General features: G+C 38.2%; 2 protein-coding genes and 1 long non-coding RNA gene across 3 annotated transcripts; 1 reads left to right on the forward strand and 2 right to left on the reverse strand.

Moving 5' to 3' along the window:
* Positions 1-2,842: 2,842 nt before the first annotated feature.
* LOC134210692 (cleavage and polyadenylation specificity factor subunit 5-like) lies at positions 2,843-6,543 on the reverse strand. Its single transcript, XM_062686903.1, has 6 exons — positions 6,141-6,543; positions 5,942-6,080; positions 5,707-5,832; positions 4,944-5,109; positions 3,384-3,498; positions 2,843-3,320 (listed from the first exon to the last, which is right to left on the reverse strand). The coding sequence occupies exons 1-6, from the start codon at positions 6,263-6,265 to the stop codon at positions 3,299-3,301; spliced, it is 693 nt and encodes a 230-aa protein (XP_062542887.1). The 5' UTR covers positions 6,266-6,543; the 3' UTR covers positions 2,843-3,298.
* Positions 6,544-13,001: 6,458 nt separating this feature from the next.
* LOC134214979 (uncharacterized) lies at positions 13,002-13,708 on the forward strand. Its single transcript, XR_009979987.1, has 2 exons — positions 13,002-13,303; positions 13,364-13,708. It is a non-coding gene; the product is annotated as an uncharacterized LOC134214979 (long non-coding RNA).
* LOC134214978 (probable small nuclear ribonucleoprotein Sm D1) lies at positions 13,692-15,464 on the reverse strand. The gene is made up of 3 exons (XM_062694249.1): positions 15,283-15,464; positions 14,854-15,161; positions 13,692-13,912 (listed from the first exon to the last, which is right to left on the reverse strand). The coding sequence occupies exons 1-3, from the start codon at positions 15,294-15,296 to the stop codon at positions 13,854-13,856; spliced, it is 381 nt and encodes a 126-aa protein (XP_062550233.1). The 5' UTR covers positions 15,297-15,464; the 3' UTR covers positions 13,692-13,853.
* Between the last annotated feature and the right edge of the window lie 311 nt (positions 15,465-15,775).

Genomic DNA, 15,775 nt, shown 5'->3' on the forward strand with positions numbered 1-15,775 from the left:
CATACCCACAAAAACGAGAAATACATTTAACGCTTGATTTAACGTCATTAGTAGAAACAGTACAGACTGCAGTCAGATAGCCAGTAGCTTGCTAAGTAAAAGAGAAACGTTATGAACGAAAATATACAACTTACGCATGAAGATAGTTTTAAAAGACAATGTTTAAAAAAATCTAAATCTAGGTGTTTTGTCTAATTTTATAGAAGGCTTGGAATAAGTTTCAAGGAATTGAGGGAATTATCAATAAATGGTTTGCCTTATAATCGAATTAATTACGTTGTTGAATTGAATCTTTGGGAAACTACTAAAATTTGGTGAACTGTGGAGGTGGGGTTGTTGGAAGTGTTGGGAATATTAGCTAGCAGGGCAAAACCGATCTAGAATTCTAGCAGTCGACTACGGTCGCCTGGCGCGTAAGCTAGAATTTAGAGGCCCTTCCAGGACCCTCCTTACAGGTTCGATCAGGTGAGATGTATGTTGAACAAAGAAACAGCTTACGCTCGCCCAGTTGGATTGGCGTCCAAACCTGCTCAAGACATTTCCAAGACATTCTGGGCTGTAGGCTGGATTTAATAGCGACCAACACTCATCCTATAGTAGTTTTTAGGCTGTTGCTATGACACCTGACTAGATACCGCGCCATGTTTCAGTGAAGACGACCAGCCTTGCAGCAAAATGACAACTTTCGTGAATATTTTCCAAGGCTCTCATAGACGTGAACAAAATATCCTCAGTACAAATAGCACGTGCTCGCATTCATCGCCACAATCCACCACGTGTCGGCTGAATTTGCAAAAATATCAAATTACCTTTTTTCTGGTAGAATGTTTTCCTTAGGCGACTATCTGGCGCTCATTTTCTGTTGCGATTAAAAATAAGCGGAGTAGATTTTTTCATGAGCGGTACAGTAATATTCTTCGATGGAAGAATTAATGCGGCCCACATTTTGATAATATATTACCAGTTATCTCGTCGTTCGATTCTGGAAGTTGAAAATCCTGCAGGAATAAAATAACTAGTTGCTGTATTGTACTTACCTGCCGATGCTGTGCGGAAGAACTCTACGTCCAGCTCAAACACAGGACCGCGACGACTGTGGGTCGTTGGCTGGATGGGATCGACTGTGATGAGTGAGCTAGAGGCTTCCTCGTGACCGATTGCAAGTCTACCTCCCAGGTTAGACTATCTGCTCAAGCTGCCAGAGCGTTGTTAGATGCGTTGGTTGCAAACTGGATTTTTCAATGCTGCGGAACTTTGAAGTTTCCGTGGAAGAGTGAGAGAAGCTACATTTCGGTGACTTGACAGATGCATTTAAGGCGGACGTGATCGATACTTGCCTGCGTGTGGATTTCTGAAGGCCTATCCACTGGACACAGGACCAAGACGACTGCATCCCGTTTTCATAAGGGGCTCGACTGTGATGGGGAGGGGTGTGATCCGGCGTCTAAGAAGATGGGACTCGATGATAATCCTCATTAATAGGCGAGTTGAAGACCTTGATATGTATGAGATACATATTGGCATTGGCAGTACTGCATCGGTGTTGACACATTAGGTCTAGTCCGAAAGTCGAAAATTGAAAGAGGCCCAAAATGATTTGAACGCCAACGCGTGATTCTTGGTTCGCCGAAAATGCACGACACGCTTGCTCGCTTCATCCACAAATGTTGTAAAGTAAATAATGGTGGCTTCCCAGCGATAGAGCTTCTATTGGACCGCATCGGAATCGCAATCGAAATGCACCAATTCCAGTAACTCTGATGTTTTTGTATCGCTTGTATCGGAATGGTTGACGGGCTTACTTATCTTCTAACACGTGACACAATTTGCCAACCGATCATTTTGTAACCCGACACCAGCGAATGATTGCCATACCCTGTTTTAGCTTCATTTGCTGCTAAGTTGTAGATCCTCAAAATGTCTTGAGCATCAATTACATCGTCTTCACTATGCAACCCAACGGTATCTATCGCAATGGCTTCCATATTACCGTTCCACGCTGTAACTCTGTCTTTTTTATGGACGCCATGTGAAAAGCTCCTCCAAATTCAAAGTACCGTGCGCCGTTTATTACCTTTTCCATGGCAAAAATACTAAAAAAATGGCTTTCGGCTTGACTCGTTCAGTGTATTTTATAACGAAATGCCCTTTTTTTGCATAGACTATTTAAGTTCGCCGAATATGAACTTTGCTCAGCACTGTGTGTGTAAAGAGTCCCTTCAGCGGTGCTAGTCCTAGGTTTTTTCTCATGCTTGACGTCTTTCAGAATATTTGCTTCTACTGCATCCAATGAGATATTTGCTTCAGAAGACACCAGTCCCATGATCTATGGGCCCATAATGTTTTTACATTCTTATCAACAGTAGCGCCACCATCCAGGAGACATCCATCTTGAAACAAATTTGTTACCTATTTATTTATCAGCTCGTTCACATAATCTTCAACCAGAGTCTTGACATACTTTTGCTGTCTCGACCACATCTTTAACCAAACTATAATTATAACTCTTCCAACTGGGGCAAATCGTCCCCAATGCTTGCATCTTAGGGTCAGCTACCTCTTGCAAAGTAATTAAAAAATGGGCTATTCAGTTCTATTGAGGTTGCATGGCCTATCTGTTCTGATGATCTACAGCCAACTGCTCAAAGCTATGAAAATGTGCTGTTTTCCTATGATAAAAAAAAATCCTGAACAGACACATTCGTGAAGGACGAAAATTGTCCCGAGAACATTTTCACATCCACTCACCATCGTGAGATTACTATTTTTCATGTCTCTCTGAATTTAAAAAAATGTTCTAGCTTGTGTTCTCTATACATTCCGCAGCAAAAAGAAACCATAGTTTTCACAATTTCCATTCACTTTATTTCGTAGCTGTTTGGGTCGCCCGGCGCCGTATCCTAACTAATACAACCAGCAGCGTCGACCAGTCATCAATCTCATGGTGGCAGATTGTTCCATTACTTAAAAATCAACGAATCGCAATCTCGTTACCGCGCCTACACTGCCGCAACCACTCACAGCTACGTAACGCACGCGCGCCCGCACACACAAACATACACATACAAAGGGTGGATCCCTCCTACCTTAAGCCGGTTCTTCCAACGAGCGACTGCGCCCCTTTTCGCAGCTTACTGGGTGAGGGGAAGATCTGTGTAATCATCGCCGAAAATGAGAATCGAACCGGGGGATACATTTTATTTTTCCGAAGGGGGAATATCATGCTCGTCGTAGGGTCGGGTGGGGGAGGCACCACCTATTGCGGTTCCTCCTGATCCCGTCTGCTGCCGCCGTAATCTTACATGTAGATGAAGTTGAACCTGGTGGGAGGAAGAGCACGCTTATTTAAAAGCCAAAGCAGAATACTGGGAAGGCAAACTTACCGACAAAGAGCCTGCGGCAGGGACGATATTATCGGACCGTATCCTTGTGAGTTGTCGTACAGTTCGAACAGTGGAGCCGCCACTAGTTTGTAGTTCTTAGGGACGGCAAAGAGCGCTGCAGGGGAAAAAATGAATGCGATTAGTATGCCTTATTTGGAACGGATGCTCAATCCAATCACTTAATTACTAAAATTTAAACTAAGGGGCGTTCTTTCTTTTTTCAGCATTCATTATTATTGCATCATTTTTACAGGCCTTTATCGATGAAAAGCAATGAAGAAGTACACATTTTTACATCTTAACAACAATGTACGGGTACAATATTGGGTAAATACAATTAATTGCAGCTGTGGACATAAATTTTATCACAGACGGACTAAAAACATTCTTATTCGATTAACATATCATTGAATGGATATCGTAATTTTAAACAGCTGTCGACTGAATCTATTCAGGTACAATAAAATTATATCTGCGGTCACCGAAAAGCCTGATATTTCTTCTAATTAGTGGTAACCTTGAATCTGGAGTTGATCAATTGAAGAATATTGCTTATGTGAAGCTAATCTTCGGAAAAAGGAACTTTTTACGATTCTCAAATGCGTTACAAATGACAAAATATTAATTACATTTTTGGTTGAGTATCATTGGTTTCATATATTACAAACGTTTGACAGTAGTCGAAAGATACAATTACTATCGTTTAACAAATTATAACAATTCCTTTTGAACAAATGGCTTTTAAATAGTCACTAATAACAATATTTTTTAATTGAATTGACATCAAAACATTTTTTTCATGTCCTAGGCGATTCACATCACTAGAAAATGTATCACAGAACCAATTAACAAAATTATGAAAAATACAACACAAACAAGGCAAATTATTTGGCCGTGAAAACATTTCCTTTGTTATACAAATTGTGTTGACATTGGTATCCTACTTCCTAGGCCCCACGTAAGCGTCATATATCGATCATTAGCGATAACAAGAAATACTTCGCAAGAATGCTAATCAAAACTAATAACAGTTGCAAACACAACAATCTTTAATTCGATGAATCATGGAGAAAATATCAGCTTTATATGTGCAATGTTGAAATACATCGCGGCTCGGGAGATACATTTAAACATTGGCTTGATTATTGATTTTCATACAGAAAAGTCATGTTTGGGAATGGAATTCTGGAGTCATAGTGATTCGATTGAGTTGATATTTTACCAACTGTTACAGAAGATGACTTGAGATTTTCGTCAATGAAACTTATCTGTAGGCTTTTCATTGCTCAATTGTTTTATAAAAACCATTTCTTTTTTTAAATTGAGATTTCAATACCCAAACATGACCATTTTGTATGAAAATAAATCTTTTCTTTCTGATCTGTTCAATAGCTGATATCTTATTTTCACTCGAATCTTCAGACTTAAAAAAAAAAGAACGTTATACCATTTAAAATAGGACGCTTACGCTTCCCCTCTCCTACAGACTGCCCGTTACACACCTACTAATTAGGATTAAGTTAAGATATAAAAGCATTGCATATATGCGAAACACATTACCCTTCTCGTGCAGTTGTACCAGAAACAGCCGCTTGTGCTCCTTCGGCTTCGTGATGTGCGGCGGAATGTAAGGATACTGCGGTGGCTCGAAGTTCGGCCGCCACCAGTTGCCGATCGTGTCCTCGACGATCCAGTCCTGCTTGACGCCATCCTGCCGGCCTAGAGTCTGAAGTCGATGATATACAAACGCAACATAACACAAACGGGTTCGTTTTCGTGGTGAGGATTCAAAGTAGATAGATTCGTAATCGTAGTAGTATTTCATACGAAGACATATAGATGGAGAGAATACACAGTGGTGATGGTGCGGTTTGTTTGTAGTGAGGATTTTTGCGATTAGTTACATTTTTGTTTGATTTTGATGTTTTGTGTGAAGAAGCAATACAAGCAGAATAGAATTAAAAATGTTAACAACTTTCAACTACAAGGAAACGATTTAGTCAAATCGTACAACATTGTAAAACTATCTTAAAATAATTTTGATTTGACTAAATCATTTGACAATCTTCAATCGAATCACGTTTCTTCTTGTTTCAAAATTGCAACAATTTCGATTATACAGTTTTACAATCATTAATCATTTTACAATAGTCTGTATAATCTATCATGAAGAAACTAACATTTCTTTTCGATACATGGAAAACTACATTCTCATAATTATTTTCTTAAACGATAGTTGATACAATCTTCCCTTACAACTACCTTCGGAAATACCTACAAAAGAAACGAAAAACAAACCAACTGAGCGAACATGCCGACTTACCTCTGTCAACAATCGTTTGAGTCCTTCGACTTCGTCCTCCCCGGCACTCAGTTCTCCTCCGGGTAATTTGAAGAACGTCGTTCCTAGCTGTAGTAGCAGCACGTGCGGAAGGCCGTGTTCGTGAACCTGCAATCAATAAAATATTATAATAATGTCTATTGTTCATGAAGCCATCAACTTATAACTGCGTCCCACTACCAGCCCTGCCCACACATCATAAACACTGAATACAAACCAGCAGAACTCCTTCCACCGAGCGGCGCATTCCTATTTTGTCAAACTCGTCGCGCATACGCTGGAATCGGGCCGGCACCGACGGGTCCTTCTCAAATAACGGTTCCTTCGTACCGAATGTGTAATTCGTGAGCGGGTACCTGCAATACCGTTATACAAATTAATCGCGAAACATTTTCGCACAATCGAACTCCGCTTACAAATTGATGGTCCGGTTCAGTGTCATGGATTGGTTGCCCTGCGGTTTGCTGATGTCATTCAGCGTACCCTGGCTGGTACGCCGCGGCCAGCCGGAGCCGGTTTTGTTTACGGACTGGGTAGCCATCTTTGATTTTCACTTCTGCGATCGGACAGGCGAAGCCGCTCTGCGGCAGATTTTGTCGGGTGGATTTACCGGAGAATTTACACTCCAATCACCGAAATTCCACTACTAACTAGTCGAAACACTCGTTCACTTTTGATTGTAGCACTTTTTATGTTAATAAATGATAAACTTTGGAGTCCAAGATAGAAAAACTTTCGCACTCGTAAAAGGAGTTAATTTTTTGCACTTTTTTCTCTCTCCGTTTGACACTTTGACAGTTGCGAGCTGAAGTGGTTAAAGAAGAACTGATCATGCCCTGTGGCTGATGTTCTTTTATACAGTTGACACAAGGTGTACCTAGTAGGTATATTTATTAATAAATTATTTACCTTTTCCGTCAAGAATTTTGACAGGCCTTTTTATTTGACAGCTCCGACACTAAATTTGTTTACATCTCCTTCTAGGATATCTCCTTAACAATCGTGCAAAAGGTGCAAAAGCGTAACTTTCATATTTATATTGTCGGCGTAGCACCAACTTAGAATTCGGAAGTCGGGACTTCCGAACCGAACTTTCTTCCGAAGTGTTATCTGTCAAACTAATTGATGCGTTGTTTAGCGCATCTTTAGACGAATCCAGCGCACCACTTCCGAAGTTGAGTTATTTGCCTGTATCTGGAGAAAAACCCAACTTCGGTATAAAAAGCGTTCTAAGTTTATTCCGGATAGACAATAATAGATAACTGTCTAAGGGTTCTTTCACAAATTACGTAACGCTGAAGGGGGAGGGAGGGGGACGATCCATACAAAAAAATAAAACCTTCCATACAAAAAGTGTTACGTGGGGGAGGGTAGGGGTCTAAAATCACAAAATTTAGCGTTACGTAATTTAAGAAAGAACCTAAGATTGGCAAAAGCAGCTGTTTTTAATACTACGACCCCCGTTAACCCACACACTTAAGGCTCAAATTACTGTCATCCAGTCATTGTCGAGAAGAGAAATGCAGCCACGTGCTCGTACCACCCCCCAGTATTAAAACCACCCACCGAGAAGAAAAAGTAGTCTCCAGATGTATGGGGGAAGTATTTTTGTCTCAAAACTCATCACAACTCATCATTCAATAGCGAAGACATTACCGAGATTTTTTTATGTACAGGTTATCCTACTTGTCAATATCCACAACTCAGCCATCTTGGATTTTTGTATGGAATTTATGCTCGTTTGTTTACGTTTTGCACTGAAAATGTATGTTTCCCCCCCGCGCTGGTTATTCCCATCTACTGACGAAGTCGGATAACCTGTACATAAAAAAAAATCTTGAACATTACTATATCCGGTGGATGCTTCATTTAGTTATATTTCGCTTTAGTTTTCAAAAAAAACTGCTTTTTGCAATATTTTTCCCAAGAGGGGAAATCGACGATTTAAGCCCCAAACGCAATATAACGGAACGGCGACGGAAACGGCAAATTTGACAGAAAATATATGGGCTAACTGTCAAATTTTCTTTACTCTCACGCTCTCTTATATATAAAAGACAAGAAATCGAAGAAACCCGCCATGATTGCCAACAAGATTGCCAAGAGTTCCATCATTATGGATGTCAAGCCGTGGGATAATGAGACCGATATGAAGGAAATGGAGACCAATGTTCGCAGTATCGAGATGGACGGACTGCTTTGGGGTGCTACCAAGCTGGTCCCGGTATAAAAAAAACTGCATATCTGCTGTGTTATCGAGAATGACAAGGTTTCCGTTGACGAGATGCAGGAGAAGATCCAGGATTTCGAAGACTTTGGCCAGTCGGTTGACATTGCTGCTTTCTATAAGATCTAAGCGGTTCTTAGTTTTTTATCATTCTGAATTTTGAATCTGATTCAATAAAGTTTCTTTCAATAAACAAAGATAAAAAATCATTTTATTGTTGTCATTACATTGTACATTAATCAAAAAATACTAAAGAAAACGAAAACAAGAAGAAGAGCCTCAAATCAAGTGCTTGATGAGGCTTGACGTTCCATAGCAAGACATCGGACCCATATCAGGCTGAAACGTCAAACCATTTCGCATGTTCGAAGTCAGACGAGCTCGACGCAAACGGTGCAGTACAACCCCGTGGCAAGACATGCTTTTCAGCGTAGCGAACATCTTCATGAATATGTCCAGCATACATTTTGAAAAGTACTTCTCCCGAATCGTGCGTTTACAAGCAACTACATTTTATCCAAACTATTGTTGGCTACATATTTTCAAATTATTCAAAAATAATACCAGCTATTATGGGCATGTAAATATAATCCTAAAACATCTTTCTGCACACCATTTATTTCATTTCAATTTCACTATTGAATGTTGTTCGAATTGCATCCCCGGACCATTTCAACTGTGATGCTCATCACAGTATAAACAATAATAATATCTTTTGTTTGATTCGGGCAGGAGAACAAGTTACGAAATATGATTTCGTGTAGCGTTTGATTTCACCTATCGATTCACTCCAATTCGTTAGTTTATTATATTTTATCATCAAATAACATAATTCCCATGGTCAAAGATGGAAATCTTGCAAATTATTTCGAAAACAATTTTCAGATTTAACCAAAACAAATAGTAAACAAAACACAATGTTTATTTTCGTACAATAACAACGGACGGTAATGAGCTACCGTCCGTGGACATGGTGGCTATTCCCGGATAAAAATGTACAATAGAACGTACCATGCAAACAATAGATGTTCAATACATTCTATCGTAAGCAATAAATTGAATGGTACATTTGTTGTTTCAAAATTGAGTACCAAAATTATTTTTTGTGTTTTACAATTTATAAACAGTACAATAGATGGTTACAATAAATACTGATGTATTCCTAATGTATTGATATCAGAGTTGCTCAGCAATAAATTTTCGGAATAGGATATTAGAGTTCGTCACTTGGGAATCGACTATATGGTACCGGACGAAACGATTAGAACCGGACGCATATGAAGGGTGATCGATAAAAAAATATGTATAATGTTTTGAGTATATTTACATGAAATAGCACATGCTCATTCTGGGTCTTATTTATTCTTAACCTAACACATTTGATTCCCAATTTTCTTTCAACTACAACAATAGCGTTAACTTTTGAATATGATAATATGGTTATTCAAACCATTTTTTAGGAATCAGGATAACATGAAAACATGAACTTTCAATTGTGCATTTTCAGAATTACACATTTCATCCATGTATTAGAACCATGCATGTTATTAATTAGCTAAAATCCCAACCTCTGGAATCGTTTTCCAAGTCATCATAGATCCAAAGTAATCGCTCTTCAACAAGCCTACAAGTAATTACCTTCAACAAACCACGTCGTCAATTCTTCCGCAAGTTCAGAGCATTTTTCTACATAGTACCTATCACAGAACTGTGTTACATAACGATTAGGCATTAAAAATGCCTAATAAGCATATGCTACGAATTACCTATAACATTATTTTTCTACGTACGCTCAAAAACAATGACAACAATTCTATCGTATTTACGAAAACTCTTTTGTAATTCTAAATACTTACTGATAGATGATTATCTGATAGTCAAAACTTACCTTTATGGTAGGGTTCCTTAAAGCGCCGAATCGCGATAGACTGACGGGAATATCTAAACGCTTCTTTTCCCGATTTTCTAATGCGAGAGAGATAAATAATTTTCTAAATAAAAACAAATTGTACAAACAAGCGCATTATTTTACATTCAATTTACGTACCTGACCAATATCATTACTAAACAGTGTGAACTTGATGTTTCTTAAGTAACTCAAATGGAGCAGCGAGCTGGGGCACCGGTAAACGAAAAAATTCTTAGTTCGAATCACGATTATAAAAAAAAGCACAAAAAACCAAATGTAAACATGTCAGAATTCTATTTTTGGAGGAATCAACTTTCACTTCTACTTTATCGACCTCGCAATTTACACTGGGTAAAATGTGTGAAATAAATCACATTGTTTCTTTAGTCCTGAAATTTTTCACACCATTGAAAAACAATTTAATCTATAGTTGTATGAACAAAAATGTATGAAAAAAAGCTGAATTTTGTATTGTTACGATGCTTAACCACCCGTATAGTCTATAACGAAAAATCCAATTACGATTCATTGAATGGTTCATTACAGTACATTGTAATGTGATTCTACGGTTACGTCTACATTTCAATTTATTGTGAAATTATTGTTTTTAATGGTAATGTTACATTAGGATATACTGTTTTTGTATCTTATTTTTTATCCGGGTTGTCAAACCCCTTGTGGTAGTATAGGACGCCAGGGGGGTGGTGCAGTATCGCGAGATGTAAGGCGGATCTTGCTCTGCTGAGACTCAGATCGGACTCTGTCTCACTGACCCTCCCTTTGATGTCAAGCCCCTGTCGGACTCAGATTTCTTAGAGGGCAGCTGCAGTATTCTGCACGGTTAGAAAAAAGTATCTAATATTAGGTACTTTTCACTCAAATCGGGGGTTTAGTGTGGGAACCCAAAATTAAGTAATTTTTTCTTGAAATCTCGGGTACTTATTCAAAAGGACGTATGTGATTTTGTAAACAAAGATTCAAACGTCGATTTGTCCAATCTGATAGCACTCCCATGCAAACCATCACCACACTGCCGTAATCTGGAAAAGTGACCTAACAGCCATTTTACAACATGCATGTTTTTCATTTTTCTGTTAAAGATCTCGATGAGTAATACTCATTAACATCATTTTTGGAAAATGGCGTATACGTCACTTTTTCAGATTACGGCAGCACAGAGGTAGGGGAAGCCTTCGGCTATACCTATTGGTGTTGTTGGTTTGCGTGGGAGTGCCTCTTTGTTTACAAAATCATATACGTCCTTTTGAATAAGTACCCGAGATATTAAGTCAAATTCACCCAATATTGAGTAAATTATACCTAATTTTGTATTGAAACTAACCAAAAGTTAGGTAAATTTCACTCAACTTTTGTAAACATTGGATTACTTAACGTTGGGTTCCCACACTTTACTGCCCTTGTTGAGTGGTTTTGCTTTATTATAACAAAGGGAAGAGGGAGGGAGATGCAAGAGAAAAAAAAAGTACCTAAAATTAGGTACTTTTTTCTAACCGTGTATATTTTATCTCGAGTCGAGATGCATACACGGTAACCGCAAAATACTCTTTTTATGAGTACATTTTACGCAATTTCTAGTTTACACTGTATACGTCACAAAATGACTTCTTTTTACTTCTCAATAGGGAGTAAAAAATATGCATTTTCATAAGTTTACCATCAACCTAAAAATGCGTAGAAAATAGTACCAAACCGTTTTCTATTCGTGCGTGCTCGCCATTTTGCATTTGAGTTACCAAAAGTTTTGGATAAGGAAAAAGTTGGGAATTCTTAAGCTTTTGGGTAAGAATTATTATTTTGAATATAAAATTTCCCTTGTTTTGGTAGATTATCTAATCATTAATAGGTATCTTTGCCTAGTGACCGGCTGCTAAACTCACATTCCCAGGTTATGTGGATTAAATAAAAGTTCATGTCAAGCAGTTTCACTATTTAACAAGAATGAGGAATCCGGTTCCTTACGGAATACCGACGGTGAATCATTAGTTCCTACGTACTTTAAGCGTTTGGAACACATATTGTAATGACACCTACCAAAACTACAGCTACGTTGATAATCCGCCGCATCCGGAAGCGCACTCGAGCTCTATGTAATAAATTGCGTACTTTTAATCCCACCAATAAATATGCTCATGAGTGAAATTAACGCATTTTTAGTAAACAAATATATGGGCGGGTTTCTTGGCTCATCGAAAATGCTAAATTTTTTTTCAGACCGACTATTTCAGACGTAAAAGGAAATAAAACAAGTTTACATTGTATTCTTTATTAAAACATAGTTCCTATTTGTGATTTTTTCATCCTTCGTTGCAACAACGTTGTCTTCGAATTCCATATATTTGCCTTCCGGATGTGACGGATTATCAACGTCCGATCATGGCTGTAGTTTTGGTAGGTGACATTACAATATGTGTTCCAAACGCTTAAAGTACGTAGGAACTAATGATTCACAGTCGGTATTCCGTAAGGAACCGGATTCCTCATTCTTGTTAAATAGTGAAACTGCTTGACATGAACTTTTATTTAATCCACATAACCTGGGAATGTGAGTTTAGCAGCCGGTCACTAGGCAAAAGATACCTATTAATGATTAGAATCTACCAAAAACAAGGGAAATTTTATATTCAAAATAATAATTCTTACCCAAAAGCTTAAGAATTCCCAACTTTTTCCTTATCCAAAACTTTTGGTAACTCAAATGCAAAATGGCGAGCACGCACGAATAGAAAACGGTTTGGTACTATTTTCTACGCATTTTTAGGTTGATGGTAAACTTATGAAAATGCATATTTTTTACTCCCTATTGAGAAGTAAAAAGAAGTCATTTTGTAACGTATACAGCGTAAACTAGAAATTGCGTAAAATGTACTCATAAAAAGAGTATTCTGCGGTTACCGTGTAAAAGAGTTTTACCCATTTATTGGGTAGTCCCAGTTGGTCACCGAAATGCGTATTTTGTACTAATTATTGAGTATTTTGCGGTTATCGTGTAAAACAGCAACTCTTTTTTGCGTGCGCGAAATTTTATAAACTTCAGTTTGAGGGTTTGTTTTCCTACTTTACCGGCCGGAGCAGCATCGCCGTGGCACGGGCGAGTGGGTGGCGCTTAGCGGGGGTGGGCGGTTCTATTTATTTACTTGATCATTAAACGCATATCGTTTTCCTAAAATTTTGGATTGTTATTTATCATTTATTATTGTATATCTAACAAATTTTTAATGTTTGTATTAATTTACATTTGAGATATTCATACAATCTGCGTTAATAGAGGTTAATAGTAATTAATCATAAGGTTTTACTTGGCCTGATACACAGTGTAAACTAACGGATTCCCGTACTCAATAAAATAACAATTTATAACATTAATAGTTTTTATCATTTCGCATCACATCAGAATGTCCAAACCATGTGCAATTCAGAAGCAGGTATAAGTTTAAAATCACTGACAATTTTAATTTATTAAATCACAAATAATTCCTTTGTAGATCGAAAATTCCAACGAAATAATAGCTGACCTGCGTGAGCGAATCCGGAAGATGGAACGACGGCTCCAGGACCCACAAATGCCGGAGGATCGCCGCAAAGAGGTGGAAACCGAAATCATGGAAATTAAGAAAATGCTCGAAACCAACGAAGAAATGCTGCACAAACTACACCGCGAAAATTCCAAATCTTTTGCCATTGCGGCATGCTTATTTTCATTTGCTTCTTGATCTACGGTGTTTATGTACTGGTGGATGGAGCGTAAACATTCCTAAAAGACAGTATTGTCAAGACGAATTTTTCTCTAAATAATTGAAATAAAACACAAAATTGTGATATTTTTCATATGTTTGTGTTTATTTCAACTCACTTTATGTGAAATCAATTCTGGGAAAAACTATGGGAAATGGGATTCTTGTGTACCTAAAACTCCTAATTCTAATGCAGGGAGTGATGGGGACAATTATTGAATGCTTAAGTGTAAACCGGATCTTAGCGTCTACCACGACCTCGTGGGCCTCCACGTCCACCTCTTGGACCACCGCGGCCACCTGAAAGTTGACATTATATTAACATACTGGATAACAACAATAATGCTTCCGGCTATTATATCGTTCAGAGATAACGAATTGAATCAATCAGAGTTTAATCATGGAATCGATAAGAGAATAACCTTTCTTGTCTGTTCAATCAAAGTTAATTGCCTATTTCCGGGGGTTAAACCACCCGACTTGGACATTAATTTACAATGTTGTGAAAACTCATATGTGAATATGTACGTTATGTGGAAGATATTGATTTGGAAACCACTTTCCCTTCGATGGGACTCGAACCCATAACCCTACTGTAGGGTCATGGGTTCGAGTCCCATCGAAAGGAAAGTGGTTGCCTCCAATACATTTTCCAAATCAATATCTTCTACATAACGTACATCTTTCTTGTCTTCCTATCATAGTTCCAATACAACCAAAATTAAGCTGTACAAATCACATAAAAGATAACAGAAACATAATTTTAAATAAAGGTGAAGTTTTTTTTTAAATTGATCAAAAATATACTAACTTATCAAGGATAAGCCGATAAAAAAATTTCTAACTGAAGCGGATGTTGGCTTCATCAGTTAGCCATCGTATGGCTTAGAACCATTATATTTTCTGTTATAATTTCAATTCAACAAAAACGTGCCCTTTTTATTAAAGAGAGTTGAGGATAAAAGTGTTCAGTTGTTCAAGTCTAGCGACTTGTTTCTTTACTTGGAATAACTAAGCCAATCTTTATGACGAAAAGATACAGCTGCAGTAGGATATTCATCTATCATGTATAAGAATTAGATTGATAACTTTGGGAAATAAGTAGTCTAAGTACTCCGTTGAATGTCGACGAGGGCAAAATATTGCACTTAAATATTAAGAACAGCAAAATTGCAATCTCCTCCAACTGAATAGATCATAAAACAGAGTCCGGCTATCACCCATGTCTCTATCAAAATTACCTCGCGTTCCTCTGCCGCGTCCTCGTTGTCCACCGCGATTAGCCTCCCGTTTCTTGGCCCTCGTCTTTGGAGCATCGTCGATCAGCAGGGTTTCCAGTGGCAAACTGTCTGGCAAAATATAGTACCGGATGTTGTTACCCCGAATACTGAGCGAATCCAGCTGGACCGGGTCTCGGTTTTTGATGGTCATCTTCACTGCCTTGAGGTGGGTGTTCATCGCAACGTCCACGCCAGTAATCGTTCCGTGCACTTGTGTTCCATTTTTAAGTTCCACTGTGACCGTTTCGTGGCTGAGTTTCATCAAAAATCTACAAAATGGACCGGGACCGGTTTTTAAATATCGAACGCAATCTTTGAGGTTATAGATATAGCACAGAGAGCATCCTTATTGGTTAGTATCGAAGAATTCAAAAACAATGTCAAACTTACCGCACTAATTTCATTTTGAATGATGTTTTCAACAACTAGAAGAAAATATTCGATAAATACTCCACTATTACTGAACGATTTATAACGATTTTTGTTAAATCTTCAAGCTTGTTTCACTTCTAGTTTTTTTTTGCAAGTTTTGATATAAACACCGCTGAAAGAAAGCTGAAGCGAACAAAAATGTTTGACAGACATTACACCGTTTTAGCAATCATCATCGAAATCATTAAATCTGATGCGGTGTAGCAGGAGGGTCAAGATTGTGGAGATTTTGGAATGGTTGAAATAAATTCGACACAGTTGTTTCATAAGGGCCAATGTCGCAATGATCCCAAATAGAGAAAAATTGGTTCAAATTTTCCATGGCATCCCGCATAAATACAAACTATAGCGTAACTTCCTCAGAACTGATTAATAAATCAGATTTACCCATAATCAATGCGGTTTGCCGAACCCTTGTAAGGCCAATTCTCGAAAGCTCATCCATTGTATG

The sequence above is a fragment of the Armigeres subalbatus genome, chromosome 2 (assembly GCF_024139115.2).
Source record: "Armigeres subalbatus isolate Guangzhou_Male chromosome 2, GZ_Asu_2, whole genome shotgun sequence".
NCBI classification, from domain to species: domain Eukaryota; kingdom Metazoa; phylum Arthropoda; class Insecta; order Diptera; family Culicidae; genus Armigeres; species Armigeres subalbatus.

Bases quoted from the DNA above. Each gene is read 5' to 3' on its own strand.
- LOC134210692 (XM_062686903.1), bottom strand. From the start codon at position 6,265: ATGGCTACCCAGTCCGTAAACAAAACCGGCTCCGGCTGGCCGCGGCGT. The intron at 6,081-6,140 runs GTAAGCGGAGTT...ACGGTATTGCAG, and splicing joins CTGAACCGGACCATCAATTT to GTACCCGCTCACGAATTACA. The intron at 3,499-4,943 runs GTAATGTGTTTC...TTTCCCCTGCAG, and splicing joins GGTACAACTGCACGAGAAGG to CGCTCTTTGCCGTCCCTAAG.
- LOC134214978 (XM_062694249.1), bottom strand. The intron at 13,913-14,853 runs GTAATTTTGATA...GTCAACTTTCAG, and splicing joins ACGCGGCAGAGGAACGCGAG to GTGGCCGCGGTGGTCCAAGA.